Source organism: Xyrauchen texanus, chromosome 32 (assembly GCF_025860055.1).
Source record: "Xyrauchen texanus isolate HMW12.3.18 chromosome 32, RBS_HiC_50CHRs, whole genome shotgun sequence".
NCBI classification, from domain to species: Eukaryota; Metazoa; Chordata; class Actinopteri; order Cypriniformes; family Catostomidae; genus Xyrauchen; species Xyrauchen texanus.
Genome location: NC_068307.1, coordinates 15,996,527 through 16,022,596, shown reverse-complemented (window position 1 = coordinate 16,022,596; position 26,070 = coordinate 15,996,527). Strand labels below are relative to the sequence as shown.

Sequence of the window (26,070 nt, the reverse complement as noted above, 5' to 3'; positions counted from 1 at the left end):
CAGCTTGCATCCTTCAGAGTTTTATGCCTGAACTAAGTCATTTCACCCAAAATCATATTGCTTTGCCCAAAAAATAGTTCACACAAAAATGTATTGTATTGCTTCAGAAGACATGGATTAAATCACATGAGTCGTATGGATTACCTTTATGCTGACTTTATGTCCTAAATATCTTTGTCTGTGTTACGCAAAAGAAAGAAAGTCAAATGAGTTTTAAATGGCATAAAGGTGAGTAAATGATGAGAGAATTATAATTTTTGGGTGAACTGTTCATGTAAGGAATATTTGCCCAGTAGTTCATCATTTTCCAGCAACGGTGTGTTTATGAATTAATTTACAGCGATTATTCCAAATGTATTATCTAAAAAATGATTTATTATCCCTGTTTTTGTAAAGAAAACTTAAATATTTTTTATATTTTTCTTACATATTTATCTTTTCATACATTTATCTTTTTTTGAAGTGGTATCAGTAAAAGTATTGGTAGAGCAAGTGAAAATCTGACTGTGCCAACATTAAAAATCCATACAGCCCTGCAAAGTATTGCACCAAAAGTGTATTTCAAATGGTTTCTTAGGGAGCTTTTCTTTGCCACTTTCACCTTTTGCTTGCTCACTGTGGGGGTCTTTGTAAAGCTGATTTGGAACAACATGTATTGTGAAAAACGATATACAAAAATCAAATAAATGGAATTGAATTCAATTGAAAGGTAAGATAAGAGGGGGCCTAGGTAGCTCAGCAAGTAAAGATGCTGACTGCCACACCTGGAGTTGCAAGTTCAAATCCAGGGTGTGCCGAGTACCCTCCCTACCAATTGGTTGCTTAGTCAGCCAGACTGGAGTCAGCGTCACATTGGAGTAACCTACTCGTTGTCGCAATAATGTGGTTCTCGCTCTCGGTGGAAACTGAGATTCATCCTCCGCCACCCAGATTGAGTCATTACGCAACCACGAGGACCTAGAGCAGATTGGGAATTGGGCATTCCAAATTAGGGAGAAAATAGTGGAGAGGAAAAAAAGAAAGAAGATGGGAAATGAATAATGGAGAAAGGAAGTTTAAATGATTAGGACTGAAGGAGTGAAATCCAGGGGGGAGGAAGGAATGGACAAGGGGGATCTCTGATATAATGTCACATCTCAGCTGCATACAGGAAGCACGTTATTAATATAAAAAGAATCAGATCTTTGGAGCACACTGTTACCAGTGAGAGTGGAACACATAAGAGGACTCGATCATGTGTGTGTGAGTGTGCATGTGTGTGTTTTCATTTGTTTACACAGGTGTTATTCCGGTCAAACCGTGTCAACAGTTTTTTTTTTTCTGTGTCTATATGCCCCTTCACATGCTGTAAACAATATAGGATGTGGTCAGTAGATGTGTTAAAGGGTAATCAGACTATCTGTTTCATGTGTGTCCTTCATCTAACCTCCAAGAGCAAGATTGAGAGATTATGTCTCATTTTGATGACGTCACAGGCAGACTGGAAGTGAGTTCCAGGGAGACTGCTGAGCTGTGTTGCCATGGAAATCTATATAGTTCACCCTGGATTTCCATTTATGGCTTTGCAGGCATGACTGCTCTGCCACCACCTCAAACCGTGCACACACATACATCACAGCGAAAGAACATGACTCATCAGCAGTGATGGTCTATGAATGTGCCTTTTTTAGTGCTTATAATGCAAGCATCACTATTACTATTGCTGTATTTCATTTTGGAATCTGACCCCTTACTAGGGCTGCACGATTTGGACAAATAGTCATATTGTGAAAATTTTGAAAACTATGGTGATTTCGACAAACTGGAATGGGAGTGTAGCAACATGAACATGAAACAAGCCTTCAATAAAGTAAAAATACTCACTGGACATGAATCAATACAAGATCACTCCTCAGTAGCAGACCAAAACCACCTTTGCTGACTCCCTGAACAGTATTTTTTAAACGGTTTGACACCAACAAACACAACCACTCTGCTGCTTGTGAAGATCTGCTGAGATACCTCCCATTTCAGGAACCCACACCCTCCCTTCACACTGGACAATGTCCGACAGCAGCTGGGCAGGTGTAAACCTGGCAAGGCACAAAGACCAGATGGTCATTCACATATCAAACACATCCCACCCTGGACTGAACTACACCTTTATCCATGGACAGCCAGTTGAACAGATCAGCACTTTCAAATATCTTGGACTCATCATAGATAATATACTAAGTTTCGATGAACATATCACTGCCATCCAAAAACGTTCACAGCAAAGACTCTACATAATACGCAAACGCAGAGCTCTGTCTGTTGCCCCACGCCTTCTGCTGCTGCTTTATAAAGCACAATTCAATCCATCTTGATGCACTGCTCCCCTTGTTTCTTCACAATGTTAACCATTTCCAACAAAAACAAACTCACTAAGATAACACATATTGCCTGCAAAATCATCAGTATCCCTACTTCCAGCCTTTCAGATATGAATGACAGGGCCACCACACGTCTTGCAAAAGGAATAGCAAATTACACTGATCATCCCCTAAATAATTTTTTACACTGCTACTTTCTGGTCATAGATACAGGCTTTAATATGGAAATGAACTTACTTTGGCAGAAATTTTGTCCCATCAGCCATTGCTGCTCTGAACAAATTAACTCAATAGCGTCACAATCCCCTGTTGTCTGCCCTGTGTTTCTCACTTGTCATTCCGAACTACACTTCCCATAATTCCCTGCCCTCATCACTGCCAGCAGTCATTCATTGTTCTCACCTGTGTGTCGTTTATTCATTATCCTTGTCTGTTCAACTGGCTGTCCTTGTGTCATTAAACCCTGTTGTTTCACCATTCGTAGTCCTTTGTTAAGTGTAAATGTAATGTTAATGTCTTGTAGATTCTTGAGCCCTTTGTGGATGTTTCCTCTTGTTTATATCTTTTGTTTCCCCTCGTGGATGTTTTGTTTGTTCCAGTCTTGTTTGTCTTGTTATTTTCAATAAAGCTGCACGTAGATCTTCACTCCTCGTCTGTCTCGTAACAATAGCACTGATCATTTGTAATTAAAAAGAATGTCACCTTATAGTTCACAGCAGATGCACTGGTGGAGAGATTAAATATTATCAAACATAGATGTTTATAATGATTGATTATGATAGATAAGATGCGAACGTGATTGCCGGCAGTGCAGGACAACATATTGTTTGCATTGCAATGCAGCATGGGATTCTGAGTTCATCAAGCATGGAATATTATAAAAACCTAGCCCTTACACTTGTTGCACCAGAAGTGGTGAGATTAAGTAATGAACGGAATAGGAAAAGGCTCAAGTGTACTAACTATTTTATACATTCTTTGTTTAACTTAAGAAAACATGGCCGCATCGCTGCATCAAAACAGTCAGCTGTTATGGCAATGGTTTTAAACTTTCATTTTGTGATTATTTGAATGTTTGTAACATAAAAGATATTGTGATGTTGAAAATATTATTTGAACAGCTGAGTCATTATGACAAATGCTTCAGTCCTCTTTGCTGGTAACCAAAAGCATAAATGCAGATAAACACCGGTTTTATCGTACTCCTCTGAGCCCATTCTAGTGTAATCACACCTGTTTGATCGTATGTGTGAAAGGGTTAAAGGAGGGACCATATCTAGGGACCATACTATCTTAATTCCCCATTTACACATTTACATCCCCATTTACACCTTGAATTAACATTCCTTTTCAGTGATCGGATCGCTATCAGGTAGCACTTTGTCACATTAAATGACACGTGTTCATGCATCCAAGACGCATTCTGAACGGATCGTGATTGGATCACTGAAAGCACATTTGGAGGTGATCAGTGACATATTCTGACATAATTTAAAGAAGTTGTTAATACAAATGTGTTTAACAGTGTAAGTAAATAATTATATCATGAGGTTACATTCATCCATTGTTAAAGTGCTGTGTTGTGCGGTTTCTTGCCCTTTTCTGCTTATTGTCCAATGCAATGTGATGAGCACAACAAACACCACCATCCATCTTGGAATATTGTCACCCAGACAATGAACAGTATCCTATGAATTATTTCATTTGAATATATTTGGAATATCCCAGCTGTCTCGGGCGAAGGCAGGTAAACACCCTGGACAGGTGGCCAGTCCATCACAGCACCTAGAAACCATTAGGTTACACATACAAAAGTAATTTTTAAATGTAAGATTAGGTAGAAACAGCTCCTTAAGGTAACAACTGCACATTCAAACTTTGCATAGCAGTTTCCTGGCAACCATCCACAATATCTTAGCATTGTGGTAGCGTGTTTTGCATGGACAAGCATCACTCATATTTTCTTCAGAAAATATAATATAAAATAGTTGGATCTCATGTCTGAATGAAACAATAACACATTCATCTAGAAAACGGAAAGCGTGATCCTGCATTATCCCTACCTCATTTCCGCTTATGCCTGATATTGCGGTTGAACCAGCCAACTGCTCCCATGATCCTATTGTCTCTCTCACGTTGACAGTCATGTGAATGTGTGAGATGTTCCCACACTCAGTGTTAATCTCCTCCCATGTGGACCACTGTCTACATCTTCCCTGTTTAAAATGCTGTGAGTGCTTCTAGAGATCTGTGTTTAACCTTCAACGGCTCTTGTCTTTAGCCCTGTCAACATCTCATCCCTCTCTTGGTAGGGCTCTTAATATCATCCAGCCATAATACCATCATTCATTCTGTCCAGATACAAGCGGATCATCTCTTAGTCATCTAACCCTTTAAAAAGAATTGCTTTCGTTCTGCTCTAGTCCGAAGCCAGATGTTACTCAAAAGATTTTTAACATCTGGCTTCGGATTGTGTGCAAGAAACTGTTTACTCTAAAACAGAGTATGAAAGAATATTCAATCCTGAATGTTCCCTCCATGAGCCGCTTGAGGCCGCTAGTCTATATATCATTGGTCAATAGACGGATGACATGAGCTCCACTGACTTCACTCCCATTGGCAGTTGCTTCTGAATGTCACTCCTCAATTTCATAAAGTTAACTTTTTCTCAACTTTGTAGTGTTGCTGGACTCGCCCACATCCTCTCTCCAATGGTTGCTGTCATGGGAAGTCAGCACCCTTTAAATTAATGCAATCAGGTTGATTTGTTGTTGTGAGTCACTGGCAGTGTGAGCATGGCTTAACGGGGGTCTGGACTGTGTCCCATGTGATTTTTTCCCCCTAAATTCTGATCCGCCAGGCTTGTGAGTCTTTGGCTTTGCCGGGAAAACGTGACTAAAACAATGTCATCTGTGTTCTGGGGATAACTAGCGGCAGGTCACATTAGTTGTCATGGAAACTGTCTGCTAAGGTTAGGCTCAGGCAGTCTGCTGCTTATTTTGGGATGTCATCTACTGGCGATGTGAGAGAGAAAGAGGGTCTGTCTTAGTGTTGACAGATGTTGCGAGGCAAAGTTGCAAATGCTGAAATACGGGACGATAGCAGAAACATTTATTAATTATGATGATATTATTTAGAGTGCAGCTCAAACTGTAGGTGGAAAGATTTGATAGCTGCGATCAATAGTTGGTCACAATATATTGTACAGTTGGGTCTAACAAGCCCCTAAATGCAACAGTTTTCTGGATATAGCCTCTAATGATCCATCACTAAAAAGAGCTTCTTATCCTGTAATTTTCCTATCAGAATGGAAATTCAGGTACATGTACAGGCTGTGATGCTGTGATTACTTTGATCAGGGAGTATAATCATCCAATAATGATACTAGTGTAAATAGCTACTCAGATAGATGAGGTGTTACTTAAGAGTAAATGCAACAATCCTGAATACAGACTTTGGTGTTTGTTGATGGGAAGTCATTAAAAGTGTGTCTGAAGTGTTTGTCTGGAGACAAGTAAGTGTTGTGTCAGTACACCGAAGATAATTGTGTGACATGGTTCTGAATGGTCTAAGGGTTGCCTTGGTATAGTCACTCTTTAAAAGAAAATAGATTAGAGAAATAGCAAGAATGAAAATACTTTCCATTTATCCCACTGCGCTTGTGCTGTCCTCTTTTAAACCACTTATAAGAGACCACACCTCCCTCCTAAGTGCCCTTGAGCATCAGTCTAGCTCTATCAATAGCATTTGTGGCATGCTGTTGATTACCATAGAAAATAATTTCAACTTGTCCATCAATTTGTTAAAACAAGCACAAAAACAAAACAAATTACAATAGAATTCTATGGGGGCAATGTGATTGGAATAAACATTAGAATAATCGTTCAAATAAACAAAGTTTAAAAAATATAGCCTTAAGACTTATGGCTAAGTCCCATGAGGGTATGCTGGTCCTAGCAGGAGGTCTCAGTCGCATGGCTCCACGAACGAAGCGAGCGAGCAGATGATGTATCCCCAACGGCAACCCGTCAATCAAGGCGTGGCAAGCCGATAGAGCGGCCACATAAACCCTGAGAGTGGTGGTGCATGTGCCTGTTTACAATTTTTCCTGCAGAAAGTCCAGAACTGAAGCAATCTGGCAGTTAACTGGATCAGTGCAGATTATGTGCACTGTACCATCTTTCAAAGATTTTTATTGGTGTAACTTCTAGTAGAGGGAGCCCTAGCACTTAGAATGGTCTCGATAACTTCAGGTGAAAGTCCAGTGTCCATCAGTTGGTACCCTTCAGGGGCCAAAGACGAAGGATCCACAGCTCGGGCCGGGGATGAAATATTGTCCCCTGCGCCTGGGACAGAAGGTCCCTCCTGTCCGGAATCGCCCAAGGCGAGCCGTCCAATGATGTCACCAGCAGAGGCTATAAATTCTGGCCAATTTCATTGACGTGTTGCACACTTATTCACAGCTGGTCACACCTAAAGTTGTTCCCAAAGCACTAAATCAGCACAGCATCAAAGTGTAGCTTTTTGACAAGGAAATGCTGTCAAGATGTGCAGTGAAAAAGGAGTAACATTTTGGTCTGTTCTTACCCCAAAACCAACTGAATCACTTCAGAAGACATAAGAGAACATGCATTTTTGTGTGAGTGTGTGTAATCTCTGATCAGTGTATTTTGATTTGCAGAGGCATGATGAGGAAGCTGTGCTGGATAGGGGTGGGACTCGATCCATGCTCAACACCAATTTTGAGAAAGAGGAACTAGAAGGTAATATAACCTCTGAAAACACGCACTATTGCAGTGGTTGTCAACTGGTTTTGCTTCAGGACACAGATTTTACATTTCACACTAAGTGCCGACCTGACACATTACCAAAAATGCCCTGAAAATCAAACATTGAAATTTAGTAAAAAGACCATGAAATTCATATGCCCAACAATCCAGCCTGATCTCATAAAATGTACGTGGCTGTCGTGAAATTTATGCAAAATTAAGGGCTAAAGCGCTGAGCTGGTTATCAGAAGGTCTCTGGTTCGATCCCCACAGCCACCACCATTGTGTCCTTGAGCAAGGCACTTAACTCCAGGTTGCTCCGGGGGGATTTTCCCTGTAATAAGTGCACTGTAAGTCGCTTTGGATAAAAGTGTCTGCTAAATGCATAAATGTAAATGTAAATGCATCACAGTAGTTCCAAGGTAAAATATCCAATGTGTAGTGATAAAAGCAAGTTGCCAAACAGATTATGTTTTTGGGTTAATGCTCTTTTAGAGATTTCACGTTTTAAATCAACAAATCCTTCCTCACTACCCTAAACCTTAAACCTAAACCTCACCAGTAGTGTCATAAATAGCAAATGTAAGCTGAAACAGATGAGGTTTTTAAGGTTCATGGTCTGTCGAGCTTTAAATCAACAAAAAAGTGTTGATAGCAAATGTAAGATGAAAAATGCAATTGCTGAAGCAACTGGACTGTCATTTTGGAGTTATTCCTAGACACTTTTGGCTCACATGCCGACTTACATGCTGTTCTGGACTCGTACCCTGGTCAAGTTGAGATACATTAAATAAATGTATAATCTGCTGTTTTACTCATGATTTGTCTAAAGTGAATAAAAGTCACTGTTGTTGTAGCGCTTCTAGTTTTCATTTCACCAGAAACTTCCACGATACCTACGAGGCACGTAAAAAGCATTTTGCAAAAATGTAGGTATAGTAATGATTTAATAAGACCAGGTTGAACAATCTGAAAGAGTTAATTATTTTTTTAAATGCACATAAAACAGCAGAAGTGTGATTTATCTACCTGACACATGGAACAATATTCTTTTTTTTTTTTTTTGCCTGATCAGAATAGACCTGCAATACTTTTTTGCTAAAAACCACTGCTCCAAACAAACCCAATACAGATGCCTTGTGCACATTTTAAACACAGATATACGAAAACAACAACTTGAACACAAAGCTTTCACTTGATCTCAGCCTTATTGCACATTCATGCCCTAATTTTTAGAGAGCAGAAAAGTAGAGAGGAAATGAATCCACTGTTTAGACATTAGCTCTGCTTAGTGCTGAGGAAATATTCCATTTAGAGAAACATCTCATTCCAGCTCACACACACACACACTTGGAGCTTGAGAGTGTCTGTCCTTGAAGAACCTCTCTCTTTCTGAAATGCATCCTTACTTAAAGGAATAGTTCACCCAAATAAAAATTCTCTCATCATTTACTCACCCTCATGCCATCCCAGATGTACATGCCTTTCTTTCTTCTGCTGAGCACAAACAAATAGTTTTAGAAGAATATTTCAATTCTGTAGGTCCATACAATTCAAGTGAAAATTTCAAATATTTTCAAAATTTTGAAGCTCAAAGCATATATATATATATATATATATATATATATATATATATATATATATATATATATATATATATGCAGCATAAATGTAATCCATTCAATTTCAAAATCTATATCTTCAGAAGTGATATGATGCATATGTGTAGGTGAGAAACAGATCAATATTTGAGTTTGTTTTTACTATCAATCTCCAATTTATTATTTTGATTTTGCTGATTTGCATTCTTCTGCATATCGACTTGGCAGGGAGTAGAATTTATTGTAAAAAGGACTTAAATATTGATCTGTTTCTCACCCACACCTATCGCTCACAAACACCTATCGCTTCTAAAGACATGGATTTAACCACTGGAGTCATGTGGAATTTTTTATGCTGCCTTTATGGGCTTTTTGGACCTTCATTTACATTTACATTTATGCATTTGGCAGATGCTTTAATCCAAAGCGATTTACATGCCCTTATTACAGGGACAACCCCCCCGGAGCAACCTGGATATAAGTGCCTTGCTCAAGGACACATTGGTGGTGACTGTGGGGATCAAACCAACAACCTTCTGCTTACTAGCTCAGTCACTTAGCCCACTACGCCGCCACCTTCAAAGTTCTTGCTACCATTAAAAAAATCTAGAAATATTTTTTGTGAGAAGTTTTTGAAATAAAGTTGTGACGTAAAGGGCTGTTTTTGAATATGGTTTAAAATGCATGTGACTAGACCGCATTTGAGGTCTAAACGCTAATCCGTCCTGTATGTGTCCTGGCAGCAGTGAAGCACCACCCCTCACCTGCCAATCAACCTCTACTCTAAAACAAAAGTTTAAAGTTTGTAGAGCGGCTTTAAAAGGAAATAACCATATGATCGGATAATCTTAAAAAGCAGACACATACACAATCACAAAAGCTTTACGGATCTTCTTTAGTGTCTGATATCATCATTGATGACAATCACGAACACATGAAGCTCCTTTAATACAGGTAACCTACTAAAATAAAAGATTATTCTGCTTGTCATTTTGCATTTGTGCTTTGAATTAAGTTTTTTTTCATGCTTTCTTTGACTTTTCTGAATTTATTGCACTTAATGATCATGCAGTAACATGCAGTGATTAATGTATGTCATCATGAAACAGAGACCCTCCCATACAAATCCAAACACATGTGTTCACAGGAGACACATTCATGTGACCAGGTGTAAACATTGATGTGTCTCACCTGACCACATGTGATCGCATCACCCGAGACACATCGTAATACCAGGTATAAACGGTGCCAGAGAGCTGGAGGATGGGGGCCTGGAGGGAGAAAGAGAGATTTAAAACTATATGTGACAGAGCGTAGGGTGGGGCCGACACCTTTGTGTGTTTGTCTTTTTGTTTAGTTCTTCATTAAACTATTATTTATATAGTCAAGCCGGTTCTCGCCTCCTCCTTTCCCATTAATCCCTTTACACTGGTGCCGAAACCCAGAAACGAGGAGGCGAGAACCAGCTTGATGATATAAATAATAGTTTAATGAAGAACTAAACAAAAAGACAAACACACAAAGGTGTCGGACAGCTGCCCGTAAATCTCTCTCTGTCTCTGTCCCACTGCAGTCTCCAGTTGGCTTTTATCCCTCTCTGAGGCTTGATTAGCCTGATTAGGGGCCGGGTGTGTAGCGTCACAACCCGGCCCCGCCCTCCGCCCTCTGCCCTGTCACATTATAGTTTAATCTTGGATGGTAAGAAAAGAAACACATAGTACATTCAGATGAATGCATCCGCTAGACACTTTTAAGATGATTTTAAAAGAATAGATTTTTTTCCGTACACTGTAAACATACAGTGAGCAGGGGATGTCAAGCTCCAATAAGGACAAAAACGCAAAATGAAAGCACCATAAAAATAGTTTGTATGACTTGTGCTCTATATTCTAAGTCTTCTGAAGCAATTCAAGCTTTGTGTCGGACACAATCCAAAACGTATATTGATTTTCACTGACAATCTTCCTAACTGCTTGAGTTGTCAAATCCCATTAGTGCTTATGCATATTCACACTTGATGCATCAACACATTGTATCAGGTTTGATGTCAATGACACTAAACGCCATTGGTACTCATGTGTTTCTCAATCAAGTAAGTTTATACAAAATAAAATGAATGAAAGAAAGTAATTTGGAACGACATGAGTAAGTAAATGACACATTTTCACGGTAGGGTGAGCTTGGCCTTTAATTACTTTAGATTTGATGTTTAGATATTTTGTGAAGGATGTTTTATATTTTTGTGGTAATTGCACTCTACGGTTTGTCCCTGGTAGGCCACCGTACCCTCTACATTGGGGTGCATGTACCTCTGGGTCGGAGGTCACACAGAAGGCATCGTCACCACGGCCACCGCCACAGGAAGAGGTCACGGGAGAGAGACTCTGGAACCGAAGATGGCAGGGAATCTCCATCTTTCAGTAAGTTTTGAGTGTGTAAAATAGGACATGTTAGAGAGAATGCCTTGTACTGAAAACCCTGATCTCTGTCTAGCGGACACACCATCTCAGCGTGTGCAGTTCCTGTTGGGTATGGAGGATGACGAGGAGCACATTCCTCACGCGCTCTTTACCGAGCTGGATGAGATCAGCCTGAAAGAGGGAGAGGATGCGGAGTGGAAAGAGACGGCCAGGTAGAGGCACACCACCATGTACAAAAGCTTGCATACACAAGGCCCTGTCCCAAATGCCATCTTCAGCCCTTTTAGTACTCCTTTGAGTGCACAATTTAGTGGTGTAACATTAGGTAGACACTGTAGACTGTTGGGTAGTAGTCTGCACCAGTGCAACTCTACAAAAGGGCACATTGCAGGTGAACAGATGTTGCAGAGAATGAAAACTGTGAGAGGCTGAGCAGTCAGGGAGCAGTCATAACAGGGCTGTATTTCTTGACCAAATCACAAAATATGAAGACATTTGGGAAAAATTACTTTCCATCTTCCTTGATTTCCAGAATTATAGGAACAAAGACAAACCGCCCCTCCTATTGGAAGAGAATGAGGAATGTTAGATAGTGGCAACCAAATATGTTTTTCAGTTGATATTGACAATCTCATTGAACTGAATAGAATAGAATTTAATAGAATTGATTTTAAGATTGAAAATCATAAAGGTTTGCTCACAATTGTCACTCTATGGTTTCCTGGTATTGCTCTCTTTTTGTGACCTTCATACAAGAGTGAAGTTCACAAGACCACAAGTCCACATCAAGTGTGTTATTTGGTACAGGACTAAAAAGGGGAAATACGGGGGTACACTGTATTTGACCCAAAAGCAGACTGAGTGAAAATAAAGTGAAATTACATTCTCAGTCTCTCTTTTCCACTCTGTCTGTTTCTCTCTATCTTCTTTTCACTCATTTCTAGATGGTTGAAGTTTGAAGAGGATGTAGAGGATGGAGGGGAGAGGTGGAGTAAGCCATATGTTGCTACTCTCTCCCTGCACAGCCTGTTTGAGCTGCGGAGCTGTATACTCAATGGCAACGTCATGCTGGACATGAGGGCTAGCTCACTGGAGGAGATCGCAGGTATGATCTCTTATTCAGTTAACCTGTTGATACACAATTTCACCGCACTAGGGAGTGACGTCACTCTGCTTACATTTACAATATCATTTATCATCTATAAATGTAATTAATGTTAACAAATTATACATCTTTTCAAATGTCTAAGGGTTCAACATTGATATCCTATGTCCATTTCACGATAGCAATACTCCAGAAACAGCAATTTAGTTATTTGCCAGGAGTACAAATGAAAACATGCAATATCAAAACGGGACTTCATACCTTTGTTATGAAATCACGAAAAGCCAGATGAATCCAGTTTGCCACACTTGGGTCAAATGTCCAGGACAAGCGTACATTCAAAAACATCCAATAGCACTTTTTGTCCATAAAAGTGATAAATCTGAGAAATATTGATATATTCTCCATTGTGTACATGAGAGCTCACCTGAAAGATTTACTCTTCCTCATCGTTCTTCAAAAAACTATGCAATCTGAGCAGCATTCATGTTGTAAAACTGTATATTATCTTATATATTAGAGTCCTTTAAACAAAATGAGCCGGTCTCCAAAGTCTATTTTTAAAAATGCAGCATAGTTTTATTCATAATAGCCAGGAAGTGCAGTCAAATTTTGTGCCGTCTTGAAAGGCACAAAATAAAGGGAAGCTGAAGGCACCAGTTTGAGAGAGAGAGAGATAGAGATAGAGAGACGCACACAGCCCACGTTGCATGTGTGTTTGTGTTTGTTTATGTTTACATTTGTTTTAAGTGAAGTTTGACATTCAAACTTTGTTTACTGTTCACTTGGGTCCTGCCTCCTCCTTGCCCATCCTTAAACTGTTACAGACACCAGTTGTAAAAGACCTCGAGTTTAGGTTAAGATTCTAATTGATATTGGTCATTCTTTGAGATTCTATCAGCCAGAGGTAAATTACTAATACTATTCAGCGAGGTTGCTCCCTGCTTACCTTTATCTGAATAGTAGTTTAACTTTGTACCCCTAGATCTACATACACTTAATTAAAGCAAAATTATCCTCAGCCAGAGGGAATGACTAATACTATTTGAATGTTGAATAGTCCCTATAGTTTCCCATATATCCTTAACTGGAATAACATTAATAGTAATCATTTGTATTGACTAACACTGTTTAGACGGCTCCATCATTTATTAATTTGGCATCAGCATTACATTGTTCTAAATAATGATAATATTTAGTCCCAGAGTGTAGGTACACATAGTTAATGCCAAACAGTTAGTCAGAAAGCTAAGGTCCCAGATGATGTGCTTGATGCTCCATTAATGTTTGACCAATTTGCCAGGATTTTCTCAAATATCCAGACCAGAGTGATTATTGCACCAAATGGAGACAATAAATTACTCACTTGTAATTTGGAATTGAATGGGCTCCAGTGACTCTGAAAGTAACACCTTCCTGAGCACTGGTGATCATTTCAATTAACCAACCCAGGAAGACACACCCCAACAGCAGAGACATCATTTATCTTAATTCTAAAATCTTTGCTATGACTATGTCTACTGCTGTGGAAATGAGACAATGCACCAATTACACTGAGACCATTTAAATGATACCAAACCTGACTGTTAAAAAATCTTTGCATTCAAAAGAACATTATTTTTAAATACAGTCATTCTAAGTGATTAAAGAGAATGAAGAGTAGGAGAAGGAAGTGGGGGAGAAGATACAAATGTTGAGACAGAACAGATGAATAAGGAACTTTCCACTCATTCACTCAATGGGGTGTGGAGAAAAATGTCTGTATGTTAATTTACTGTTTGAGTATTGTTGGTCTCTAAGGAGACCAACATTTCTTAGGTTCCTCCATCCTTGCAGTGTCATGGAAGGTTTGTTATTTTACGGTGCCTGCAGCTGCAATACTGCAGATAACCTGATAAAGCAGAAACCATGACTTGTATTTCTAAAAGCTACATGAATTCATATGCTCTCCTTTATTGTTTTAATTTTAAGATATGGTTCTGGACCAACACGAGATGTCAGGTGTTTTGGGAGAGGAGGTGAGGAAAAAGATCCGAAATGCTCTTCTTAAACAGCACCACCATCAGAACCAGAAGAAACTGGCCAACCGGATCCCCATCGTTCGCTCTTTTGCAGATATCGGCAAGAAGCAGTCTGAGCCGCACTCCATGGACAAGAATGGTACTGTTCCACACACTCCAGTAGACATATTCACCTGCATTTGCCATGCATCTGTCTTATCATCCCTTTTGTTGGTGTGTGTGTTTGTGTGTGTATCAGTTATTGTCATGACCCATCCACTTCCCAGTCCCTGCTCCTTTCTCTGGTCTAGGTTCAGACGAATTGCGAGAGACAGTCAGGTGCTCTTATGCCCAGCCTGGTCCCACTGCTGTCCCAAGTGTGTGTCCACTCACAAGAAATCTCATCCATGCCCTTCTGCCCCCCCTGCCCCAGACAACTCACACTTCCGCCCCTCAAAAGCCCACATCCCCTTCAGCAAGAGGCTCAGCCTGCCTTATGGCTATCACGAGATCCCCAACCTTGACCCTGAAGAAGAGCCACCCTCAGGCAATATGATTATAGATTAGCAGTTAACCTGTACTCTAACTCATAGTTACTCTATATTCTAACCAACAATACACATTTAGCGTTTGACCACAGACGAAGTAGTTCTTGTTATACAGTGTGATTAATTTAGTACATGTAGTAGATGTAGGATAGTACTGTAGAATATTCACCCTCTTCTGATAGTTTCTTTGCTGCCTCCAGTTTCAGTTTTAAAATAGATTAATTTATTAATATCCAGGTAAGTTCCCATAGATCCTAATGTCCTTAATGATCTTGACTTTCCTCCAATCGACCAAGGCTGTTTTTTCATGATGTTCTCATTTATACAGTATTTCCTCTGTGTTTAAAATGGCTTGTGGACTGTTCCCAGGTCAGATGGTGTCCCCTCAAGCTCAGCCCGCCAGTACAGAAGGACGTGGGGAAGGCAGTCGTGAGAACAGTGCTGTTGACTTCAGCAAGGTACAAATCCCATTCAAGACAGTACATCTTACTTCATAGAATCTTAAAAAGGTTAATGAGGGATTGATCTGGTCTGTGCTAAAACTTTGATCTGGATTTGATATTGTCTCTGGGTTTCAGATGATTTTAAGACCTCAAAATACCCTGAGGATTGTGCACTCTTTACAATGAGAATAAACCAACACCACATAAATTTATCTTGTTTTCCTGTTCTTGTTGTTCCTCAATCTTTCCTTCAGTAAACTATGCTTGTTTACATCAGGTGTCATCACTAATGGTCAGTCATCTCTCAGAGAGTGTACCTGCTTTATCTCATTCATTGTTTGGGGCAATTCAACATTCAACTCTACAGAGATTAGATTCAACACTGCTTCAATGTTAGTTTTTAACACCAGCGGGTGAGACCCAAATGAACACCAGGAGTGTAGATTTAACACTGGGGATTCTGCTGTGTGTCTTGCTACAGTGTTTTTATTAACAACATGCTTGTTTGTGTGCTCCGGCAGATAGACCTCCATTTCATGAAGAAGATCCCACCGGGGGCCGAGGCTTCCAACATCCTGGTGGGTGAGCTGGAGTTTCTGGAGAAACCTGTGGTGGCCTTCATCCGTCTGTCCCCTGCTGTGCTGCTCAACGGACTGGCAGAGGTTCCTATCACAACCAGGCAAGAGCAGAGTTTTCTGCATACAAATCCCATACCAGTTATTAATGTCTCAGACATTCCAGTTCATTTTGCCTAAGTGGTGTCTTAGGGTTCACTCAGTGGTCCCATGTAATTGTGCAGGTTTCTCTTTATTCTGTTGGGGCCGATGGGGAAGGGCCCTCAGTACCACGAGATCGGACGCTCCATCGCCACGCTCATGACAGATGAGGTCAGTACTATGAGAAATACTCAGGGTGGAAAGATTACTGAAAAATAATACTCAAGTAAAAGTACTGTTACGTCTTAAAAAATGTTGTTTGAGTAGAGTAAAAGTACCTGTCCTAAAAACTACTCAAATAAGAGTAAAAAGGTAGCTCATTTAAAAGTACTTATGAGTAGTGAGTATTGTGTATTGAGTTGTGAAAGATATGCCCCTTTATAATAAAAACTCTATGCTGCAATTCAAAAATGTAGAACACATACCATAATTTACATTCCCTTTTATGGCTGTTTGCCAGACAGAATAAAAAATATAGGTATTTTATTGGTGTTTGTGATTGACATCTTTTAAAATACATCACTTATCTATGATAATGTAAACAATACATGAATCTGATTTAAAATATAAAAGGGTGACATAATTAAAGAAATGAAAATATGTTATTTTCAATATCATAATGTGTGAAACAATTACATTAAAATCAGTTTATGTGTAGGGTAAACATTTTCCTTAATGCCGACTGAGAGAGTTATTGTTGCACATAAAACATATTCAAAACAATGCAAGGAATGCAAAAAAAAAACCCACTAAAAAGCAGGGTTATTTGGCGCATCATGTCCCACACAATAGAGGCAGTAAAGCAGTTTTTTGGTTTGGTACAGGGGCCACATTAGGAATGATTAACACAAAAATGTTAATTCTCTCATCATTTACTCACCCTCATGCCATCCGTGATGTGTATGACTTTCTTTCTTCAGCAGAACACAAATTAAGATTTTTTGAAGAATATCTCAGCTCTTTTTTTCCATACAAGGCAAGTGAATGGGTTCCAAAATTTTGAAGCTCCAAAAATCACATTATCTATCAGTGCCGTTACTTTCATGTGAACACTAGGAAGGACAAGTCAACCCATTGCTAAACTCCTACCAGGGGTGGACTGGGAAGAGAAATCGGCCCGGGATTTTACTGGCCCAAAAGTTGGGGTCGCTGTCGTTCAATGCACTAATTAAAATCACGTTATGTCCAACTTAGATTATTTAACCGCAAAATCTACAATTTAATGAGATAAATATATAGTTTGCATGTGGTGTGTGCTTCAAATTTGAGCATTTGTAAATGTGTGGATCCAGAGTTGTGCTGACATAAAAACATGAAGTTCTCATACCTTTTAGAGATCGTTGACTCAACACACGGAGAACACCACCATGAGCAGTGCATGCTTTGTTTGTAGAAGATGACAGCGAGCAGAGCGCTAATGAACTTTGTTGCGTGAGGAACAGAAGACTTCATATTTATTTAATGAAATAGCTGCCTTTTTGTGGTTTAATAATCACTTTGAGTCACATAGCAACTGGCTTTTCCAGATTGAAAAGCTACCGTCGTTGCAGCACCGAAACATTTCAAAATAAAAGCTCGATTTAAATGGAAAAAATGATGACAAAACTGGATCACTACTGTATAATTACATTATATTTAAGCAATCACATTTTATGACCAATCAATGCAGAAAGCCATCAAATTCTTCACATACTTTTTCTTGCCACTGTTATTTTGTTTATTCAAGTTTTAACAAATTCACTTATTTAAACAGCATTTTAATGGTAAAATTTACGAGTGCCAAAAAGGAAATATCGGTACATGAACTCGTTCTCAAAAACATGATATCGTGTCATCCCTAGTGTTTGTGATTTTACTTGAACATCTTTCCTCCAGGTGTTCCATGACGTGGCTTATAAAGCAAAGGATCGCATTGATCTTGTGGCGGGAATCGATGAGTTTTTGGACCAGGTGACTGTGCTGCCCCCGGGCGAGTGGGATCCTACTATCAGAATAGAGCCGCCCAAAAATGTGCCCTCTCAGGTGACACACATTCTTAAACAGTCCAACAACTCACTAATGCTGGGATAGAGATTCCTGACTCTTTTTCTTTATGTTTTTAAACAACTGAGACCAATTGTAATGGTGTTCTATCTCCATCTTGCAGGAGAAGCGTAAGGTTCCTCCTCTGGCCAATGGAGGGGCAGATTTGGGGGAAGCCGAGGAGCATGGTGGTCATGGAGGACCAGAGCTACAGCGCACAGGGATGTAAGTGATCGAGTTGTACATTTGTATGTGTGTAATGTTTATGTGAATGAATATTTCCTTTCTGAAAAGACTAGCCTAACCGGAATGCAGTTCCCATGCTGCCCTAGGCTTTATGCTGGTTAGTATTGGTTTGGAATGGGACCAGCATAGCCATATTGTTAACCAGCAAAACTTAGCTAATGAAGCTGATTGATCAGTATGGCTTTGCTGGTAATGCTGGTTACCCAAGGAAGTCTTGCTGGTTAAGCCATTCAGAAAGCCTTGTTGGGACACTTGCTCACCAGCATCAGGTGTTGTGGGCCTGCATTCAAGACTATCACTATCAAGAAGTGACACAAAGACTGATCTTAAAAAAAATGTGTATACTTAGTACAGATATATTAGTATAATATATCAGCAATGTAGATTTTGTAAATTTTTTTTTTGATCTTCAGGTTATTTGGTGGGCTTTGGTGGGACATTAAGCGTAAGGCTCCTCACTACCTGTCAGATTATACAGATGCCATAAGTCTGCAGTGTCTGGCCTCTTTCCTCTTTCTCTACTGCGCCTGTATGTCTCCTGTTATCACCTTTGGAGGCCTGCTAGGAGAAGCTACAGAAGGACGCATAGTAAGAAAATGCTTGTGTTTGTTCATTTTGCTGGGTTGGTTATGCTCTGTGATATATAATTCTTCCCTCTCTCTTTCTGTCTTAGAGTGCGATAGAGTCTCTGTTTGGAGCATCTATGACAGGAATAGCGTATTCTTTGTTTTCTGGGCAGCCCCTAACAATTCTGGGCAGCACAGGGCCAGTCTTGGTCTTTGAGAAAATCCTCTACAAATTTTGCAAGTGAGGTTCTTTCAATTGATTTGCACTTAGAATTTTGAGTCTCATTAAGATAATTTTGTGTTTTAGTGACATAAGTGTCATTGTAACTGTGGGGCACTAACCTAAAGGGATAGTTCACCCAAAACTGAAAATGATTTTGTCATTTACTCACCCTCATGATGTTCAACACTCGTATGACTTTGTCTACCGTGAAACGTAAACGGAGATGTTAGGCAGAATGTTAGCTGAATGTTAATTTGCCTGACATCTACTTTGGTGTTCCACAGTAGAAAGAAAGTCATATGGGCTTGTAACAACATAAGGATGAGAAAATTATTACAGAATTTTCATTATTGGGTGAACTATACCTTTAGGTGTAAACTCAAGTCATTTTTTTACTATAGCTATAATATATAATATTTTATTATAGTATCAATTGAGCGTTTGTGTGTGTGTGTGTGTGTGTGTGTGTGTGTGTGTGTGTGTGTGTGTGTGTGTGTGTCTTTGTGTTTCCTTAGAGAGTATGGTTTGTCCTACCTCTCCTTGCGTGTGTGCATCGGTCTGTGGACTGCCTTTTTGTGTCTGTTGCTTGTTGCCACAGACGCAAGTTCGCTGGTGTGTTACATAACCAGATTCACAGAGGAAGCCTTTGCTTCTCTCATCTGCATCATATTCATCTATGAAGCTCTGGAGAAACTCATCCATCTGGGAGAGACGTACCCTTTCAACACACACAACGACCTCAACAAATTAACTCAGTACTCGTAAGAACTGAAACATACATACTCACATGCAGTAATCACATCCATATGAGTAATTCAGCTGTAAACATGTTGACAAAGATAATGCGGTGTGTTTTGTTGTGTGTGTTTTGTAGGTGTGTGTGCACAATGCCCGAAGAACCCAGCAATGCAACACTGCGGTACTGGGAGGACAATAACATCAGCGCATCTCAGATCGACTGGTTGAGCTTAGATGTCAAGGTGAGTATGGCTGAATTTGGAATTGAATATTTCGATACTATTTCTGCCATAGCCATATTTAGCAGAAATAGTAAGTGAAGTAAGGTTTAAAAGTTTTTTTTTTATATACTGTTTCACTTACTATTGTTTTTTAATACTAGTATGCATTATACTGTGTATACTGCACAGTATACAGCAATTGGTAAGCTATTATTCCATTCCGAACTCAGCCATGTTTGGAAAGGAATATTAGCATACTACATACTGTGTACTGCACAGCATATACTGAATATTGCCTTTTGTGTTCTTGTGTTTTGTGAAATAGAATGCATTATGCACTGATGAACGTTTCAAACTGTAGTGTGCTACATTGTTTTCACATGACCTCATCACATTGCAGGTTTAATCAGCAAGTGGCATCCAACTATTGTCATTTATTTTTAGAATATCCCTGACGAGCCCCCAAATTATTTGATTTATTTAAACCAAAACTTGTGACTAATATTATGTGTGGTTCATTTGTCACGTTCAAAATGTAAAGTAAAGCTCACTGTGGGATACAGTATTTTTGTTGCTGTGCACACACACTGCATACTAGTTTTTTCAATAACAGATGGTAGTATTTCAACAGACTCTGTATAAGTGTATGAGGTTGTCGTTTCTTTGGCTCAGATATGGTTCAATAAATTACAGAGACTCAGAGTTTAATAGAGCAAATCCTCTGCTGGTTTGCCTCAGTTTGCCTCTCTCTGCTTTATATTTAAGCTCCTACACACACACACGCACGCACGCACGCACATACACACAAACAAGATCCACTATAAACAAATCCCTTTGATATTTTCAACAGTTACACATGATTTTATAGAGTTTTACCCTTTTTTTATTTATTTTTGTGAGGGATGTTTAGCTGTGCCACTTAAGCGGAAAATAATTGAATGTTAGACTGACTGACTGATTGGTTGATTGACTGATGTTTTGTCTCAGGGCTGTTTAGAGAACAAGGGTGAGTTTGTAGGCAGTGCATGTGGTCATCACGGTCCGTACATCCCTGACGTTCTCTTCTGGTCTGTCGTGCTCTTCTTCTCAACGGTTGCAATGTCCTCCTTCCTCAAGGAGTTCAAAACCAGCCACTACTTCCCCACTAAGGCAAGGCATTTATGTGTGTTTTGATGTTGAAAAACAAACGCAACTTCTTAAGTATGTTCCTGCTAATCTGTATTAGAGTGTGTGTATGCGTGTTTATGTACAGATGCTGTTCTTGATTTCCCATTGGGCGACAAATGTTGTCAGGTAATGAGACACAATTGGTTCCGGACCAGAAAACTCAATCCTCCATTGGGCCGCATTCTGGATAGATGTTTTTAAGGATGTCTTTTGTCTTATTGGAGACATTTGTACTCTCTAAAGTAAATTCTGAAATAAAATAAATATTAAAAACATTATACATATCCAGAAATCATTGATCCATCCTGACCAGCATGGAGAAAAGTAATAGATATCATTTGACAACACCGTCTAATTGTCACTTTAGCAGCAATCTAGACAATAATTTATACTACAAATAAAACTGAGAAACTTTAATAGCCATTTTAACAGACCATTTGAGACAACATGTGGGACATTAAGCCCTGTCCCTTTATAAGGACCCTCCCTATTCATGCTAATTGCCATTCTAGATTTTATCCTACCTGTGTTTTCTCTACAGGTGAGGGCAGTGATAAGTGATTTTGCGGTTTTCATCACCATCATGACAATGGTTTTGATTGACTATGCCCTTGGAATCCCCTCCCCCAAACTACAGGTTCCTAACGAATTTAAAGTGAGTCATTAAGAGTTGGAGAGATATCTCCATACCAACATGCATTATTCACACTATTGTGGTTTTGTCAGTTATTTGTACTCATAAAATGGATAGTTCAGACTCTAAATTCTTCTTGGATGAGCTGGTCAAAGCTGTAATAAACCACTGAAAACCCCATTTAAGTGATCACAAATCTGTATATTAGGAGTGCACATCAACGTCTGTGGTGGTTACAGCCTTGATTCTCCAGGATATAAATATAAATGTAATTGATTACCTGGTCTCTTACAGCCAACCAGAGATGACCGTGGCTGGTTCATCAGCCCTCTGGGGCCAAACCCATGGTGGACCATTATTGTGACCTTCATCCCAGCTCTCCTGTGCACCATACTCATCTTCATGGACCAGCAGATTACTGCCGTCATCATTAACAGGAAGGAACACAAGCTGAAGGTACCAAGACAAGATTTGTCTCTAATAACCAATGCAACTGCATTCAAACGTCCTTCACATTCTACTGCTTCATGCTTTTTGTTTTTAGATTTCTTTTGTTTGAAATCAGTTTGAAATCTGTCATAGAGTCTACAGTTTGAGGCATTTTGCAGATTTAAACATCACATCAAATGGTCATGAGCTTCAGTGTTGTAGAACATGCTATTTTGTAATTGTTGTGTACGTATGTGTACGCGTGTGAAATGTCTTTGTCGCTTGAGTCACATTTTGCTGTTTCAGCGTCTCGCATGTCAAGTTACACTTTTGAAAAACGTGTTGCGCTCCATCTAGCTTTATTTTCATTAAAAAAACGTGTCCTTTGTGTACACCCTCTTACATGTTTGCGATTGTGTGCATCTACAGAAAGGCTGTGGGTACCATTTGGATCTGTTTGTGGTGGCTGTGATGTTGGGCGTGTGCTCTTTGATGGGCCTGCCGTGGTTTGTGGCCGCAACGGTTCTTTCGATCTCTCACGTGAACAGCCTAAAGCTGGAGTCTGAATGCTCAGCCCCTGGTGAACAGCCCAAGTTCTTGGGCATCAGAGAACAGCGTTTCACTGGTCTCATGATATTCCTGCTTATGGGCTGCTCGGTATTCATGACCTCCGTACTAAAGGTCAGTGATCTTTGGCTTATGGAGTCAGAAAGACAGCCAAGTTTGATCAACATATAATAGTCACAGACTATAAATGTAGCATTTTGAGATGTTTTCCCTTTGTTACTGTTTATATATTAAAATTGTTTTCTTCTCAGAACATCCCGATGCCTGTGTTGTATGGAGTTTTCCTCTACATGGGTGCGTCATCTCTCAGGGGCATACAGGTACTGCAATGATTAAAGCAATTATTTAATTATCTAATAAAATGTGTCCAACAGTTCAACTCAGTATTAAATGCTAAAAGGATTCAGTCATTTTTCTAAGGCCATACACACTACGGCTAATTGTATCTAGTTCTAGTAATATTCAAATTTTTATTAAATCCACCTTGTAGTCACAGAACTGAACCAAAGTCTTTTTTAGTAAGTCAGTTTACTCAGTGGGCATCTTTGAAATGCTCTCAGCTATTTTGACTATGTAAACAAGCAGCATACATCTCTTATCTACTTGAATGGGAAAAGACCAAAATCTCCAAAACTTTTGGCCAGATTATGATCAAAAACATATTTCAAATCAGCAGTAAAATCTGACAACACTGGTATCATATATTGTGCTTCTTTACCTCCGATTACATGAAGTAATGCAATTTTTATAGCTTGTCTAGCTAATATGCATGCACATTCTCAAGATAATCAATGATGTCTGTATCTAAAAGGCGATTGGCTTTTGGCCTGTCAGGTGGGACTTCCTTATCTACATCTGTTAGGCATTCCAATTTCTCCCATTCATTTTATTAGAAGTGGCCCGTCTCTGCTAATTAGTCTCTTACCAAACAGAGCTACTAGTTGCTAATACAGTTGACTCACCAATGGGGTTACATTTTTGGCATCCATGTTTCTTATTAACAGCCGTCAGACATCCAAACTTTACTGTGATTATCGCTATGAGAAGCGTAGTGATAATTTTGGGTTGTGCGACAGTGGATGCTCAATACAGTTTTCATTCACTGAAAATATTTGCTTGTTAGAGGACTACAGTGCTTCAAAATTGATTCTAATGAACAAATTTAGCGATTTTAACCCAAATAATAAAAAAAAACCACATGACGTTTTGTTACCATCGTTGAAGTTGAAGTCTTCTACAAAGTCTCAACTCAAGCCCCTTTCAGCCCTCAACTGAAGCCCACACTGGCTCAGCTGACAGTTATTTTCCATGGCAACATAGAATGTAAACAAAGGTTAGCCTAGGGGTGTGCTGTCTTACATTTCGGTCTTAAATTAGACTTCAATAAGTTTTATTAGTTTTATACGAAAAAATGAAGACCAACATTTTAGACGACTAACTAGTAAGACTAGTCTAAAACAGTTTTATCTAGTCCAAAACAGTTTTACCCCTGAAGGTGCCCTTCTGGTCGTCCAGAAAAAAGTAGAAATTTCAATTTACAAAAATAAAATCTCATTATAATCTCAAATAACAGTAATAATGTGATATTATGAGGTTTCTTTGTAAATGGGCGTATTGAAGAAAATGAAGCATTGGTGCCTTTACCAGCGTGCGCTATAGCAGATCGGGGGTGGAATCTAATCCCAAGTGCTCCTCCCTATACCCTACTCCCTCCGAGTTGCAGAGCCCTTGAAGTGGGTTCTCTGAAGGGAACACAGAATTACTGTAGGAATGTGTATGAATATCTCACTTTCGTTTGGAATGAGCTTTCGAGTGGCATCCCCTCCCACAGCAGTGCCCTTCGAGGGAGCACAGATGTTGTTTTGAATTCGCCCCAGAGCATCGAAGCGGTGTCACGGAGCATCAGCTGTTTTTTTTTTATTCTGTTTGTGTTTCATGAAGTTAAAAGCAAAAGATGACAGAAGATATCTGTTTACAGCATGTCCACTCTAAAAGCTTTTATCTCCAGGCCATTACTTGATATTAATTTAATATATGAGTGAAATAATGTGGTGTTTTCCATTTGCAAACTTTCCGATCGGCACTATGATTTGACCATACGTTTGACAGTTTTTGTGGAGTAAATAATCATATTTCACAAGTTATGCAATGGTTATATTGCCTGTATGCATTGCAAATTCTTTAAAACGACACCAGTTCTGTGTTATTGAGGCGAGTGGTTATTAATTATTTTGATGATTTCTTTATCGGCACGGAATATCAAAAGTATGCCAAAACATGTTTATACATTATTATTTAAGCGACTCAAGAGCAAGCATACAGAAATTTCCTCATTTATTTTCTGCAGGCAACATGAATAATAAATAATATGTAACTAAACATGTTTACATGAACTAATTTTTGATGCTACAATAATGCAATAAATACTTGAGAATCCATAAATTACATTGATTACATTGCTTTTGTTTATTTATGAATCATAGTTAGCATTTTGGCTGTGTACTCACAGAATGACACAGACACACCAGCGCAGAACTATAAATGAAAACCAACACAGGTCAGAGAAAATATCCACTCTATGTATTGTGTTGTAATTTCATCAACAGATTAATACTCGATTGCTACTGCATTTCCGACATCACATGGCACATCTGCAGTTTAGAGAGCTTTATTAACAATAATGGGAGTATAGAAATGTTATACTTGTTTTATAGAATACTGCCATTAACTGAAGGACTGTCTGATTCAGACAAAGCCAGTTTGTTTTTTGTTGAAACTAATAGAAATGAATAGAAAAATACTGTGGTATTACAATTTTGTGAGGGTGCACAGATGAGTAAAGTGAAAAGAGTGATGAGACAAGAAAAAGATTAGAGCACTATAACAAAACAAAAAAAGAAGCTGTGTTGTTACCATGGTAATACCGTGATACTGAATGATTATAATCATATTTCATGATACTGTCTCCAAGATACATAGCTATTGTGACAGCTATCGGGTCGTGATTAAACACACCCGGTCCCTTATCAGGCTAATTAAGCCTCCGAGAGATATAAGTCCGGCTGCGGAAGGTGGTGCAACGAGAGAGAGATCGTTTATATGTGTGTTTGTGTCGTTTGTTTAAGTTTTTCATTAAACTATTATTTATATTGTCAAGCCGGTTTTCGCCTCCTACTTGCCCGTCTGAACTCTTTTACACTGGTGCCGAAACCCGGGAAGGAGGAGGCGAGAACCGGCTCAGTTAATTGGAAAGAATTATGTTTATAAAACAAGACAAATGCTATAATACTCAAAAAGCAAA

At 39.2% G+C, this 26,070-nt stretch overlaps 1 protein-coding gene across 4 annotated transcripts in view; it reads left to right on the top strand.

Moving 5' to 3' along the window:
• LOC127625828 (sodium-driven chloride bicarbonate exchanger-like) overlaps window positions 1-26,070 on the top strand; it is a 61,755-nt gene that overhangs the window by 25,491 nt on the left and 10,194 nt on the right. For 3 of the 4 annotated variants that reach the window (XM_052101223.1, XM_052101222.1, XM_052101225.1), the window contains 19 exons: window positions 7,036-7,117; window positions 11,001-11,144; window positions 11,218-11,356; window positions 12,089-12,249; window positions 14,221-14,409; window positions 15,167-15,255; window positions 15,762-15,919; window positions 16,040-16,127; window positions 17,832-17,978; window positions 18,103-18,203; window positions 18,638-18,812; window positions 18,898-19,031; window positions 19,529-19,774; window positions 19,888-19,993; window positions 20,960-21,121; window positions 21,681-21,794; window positions 22,068-22,229; window positions 22,632-22,883; window positions 23,021-23,089. In XM_052101223.1, coding sequence (XP_051957183.1) covers window positions 7,036-7,117; window positions 11,001-11,144; window positions 11,218-11,356; window positions 12,089-12,249; window positions 14,221-14,409; window positions 15,167-15,255; window positions 15,762-15,919; window positions 16,040-16,127; window positions 17,832-17,978; window positions 18,103-18,203; window positions 18,638-18,812; window positions 18,898-19,031; window positions 19,529-19,774; window positions 19,888-19,993; window positions 20,960-21,121; window positions 21,681-21,794; window positions 22,068-22,229; window positions 22,632-22,883; window positions 23,021-23,089 — 2,718 coding nt within the window. Of the gene's footprint in view, window positions 1-7,035; window positions 7,118-11,000; window positions 11,145-11,217; window positions 11,357-12,088; window positions 12,250-14,220; window positions 14,410-14,508; window positions 14,797-15,166; window positions 15,256-15,761; window positions 15,920-16,039; window positions 16,128-17,831; window positions 17,979-18,102; window positions 18,204-18,637; window positions 18,813-18,897; window positions 19,032-19,528; window positions 19,775-19,887; window positions 19,994-20,959; window positions 21,122-21,680; window positions 21,795-22,067; window positions 22,230-22,631; window positions 22,884-23,020; window positions 23,090-26,070 lie in introns of all 4 variants that reach the window. The other variant, XM_052101226.1, reaches the window with a different exon arrangement.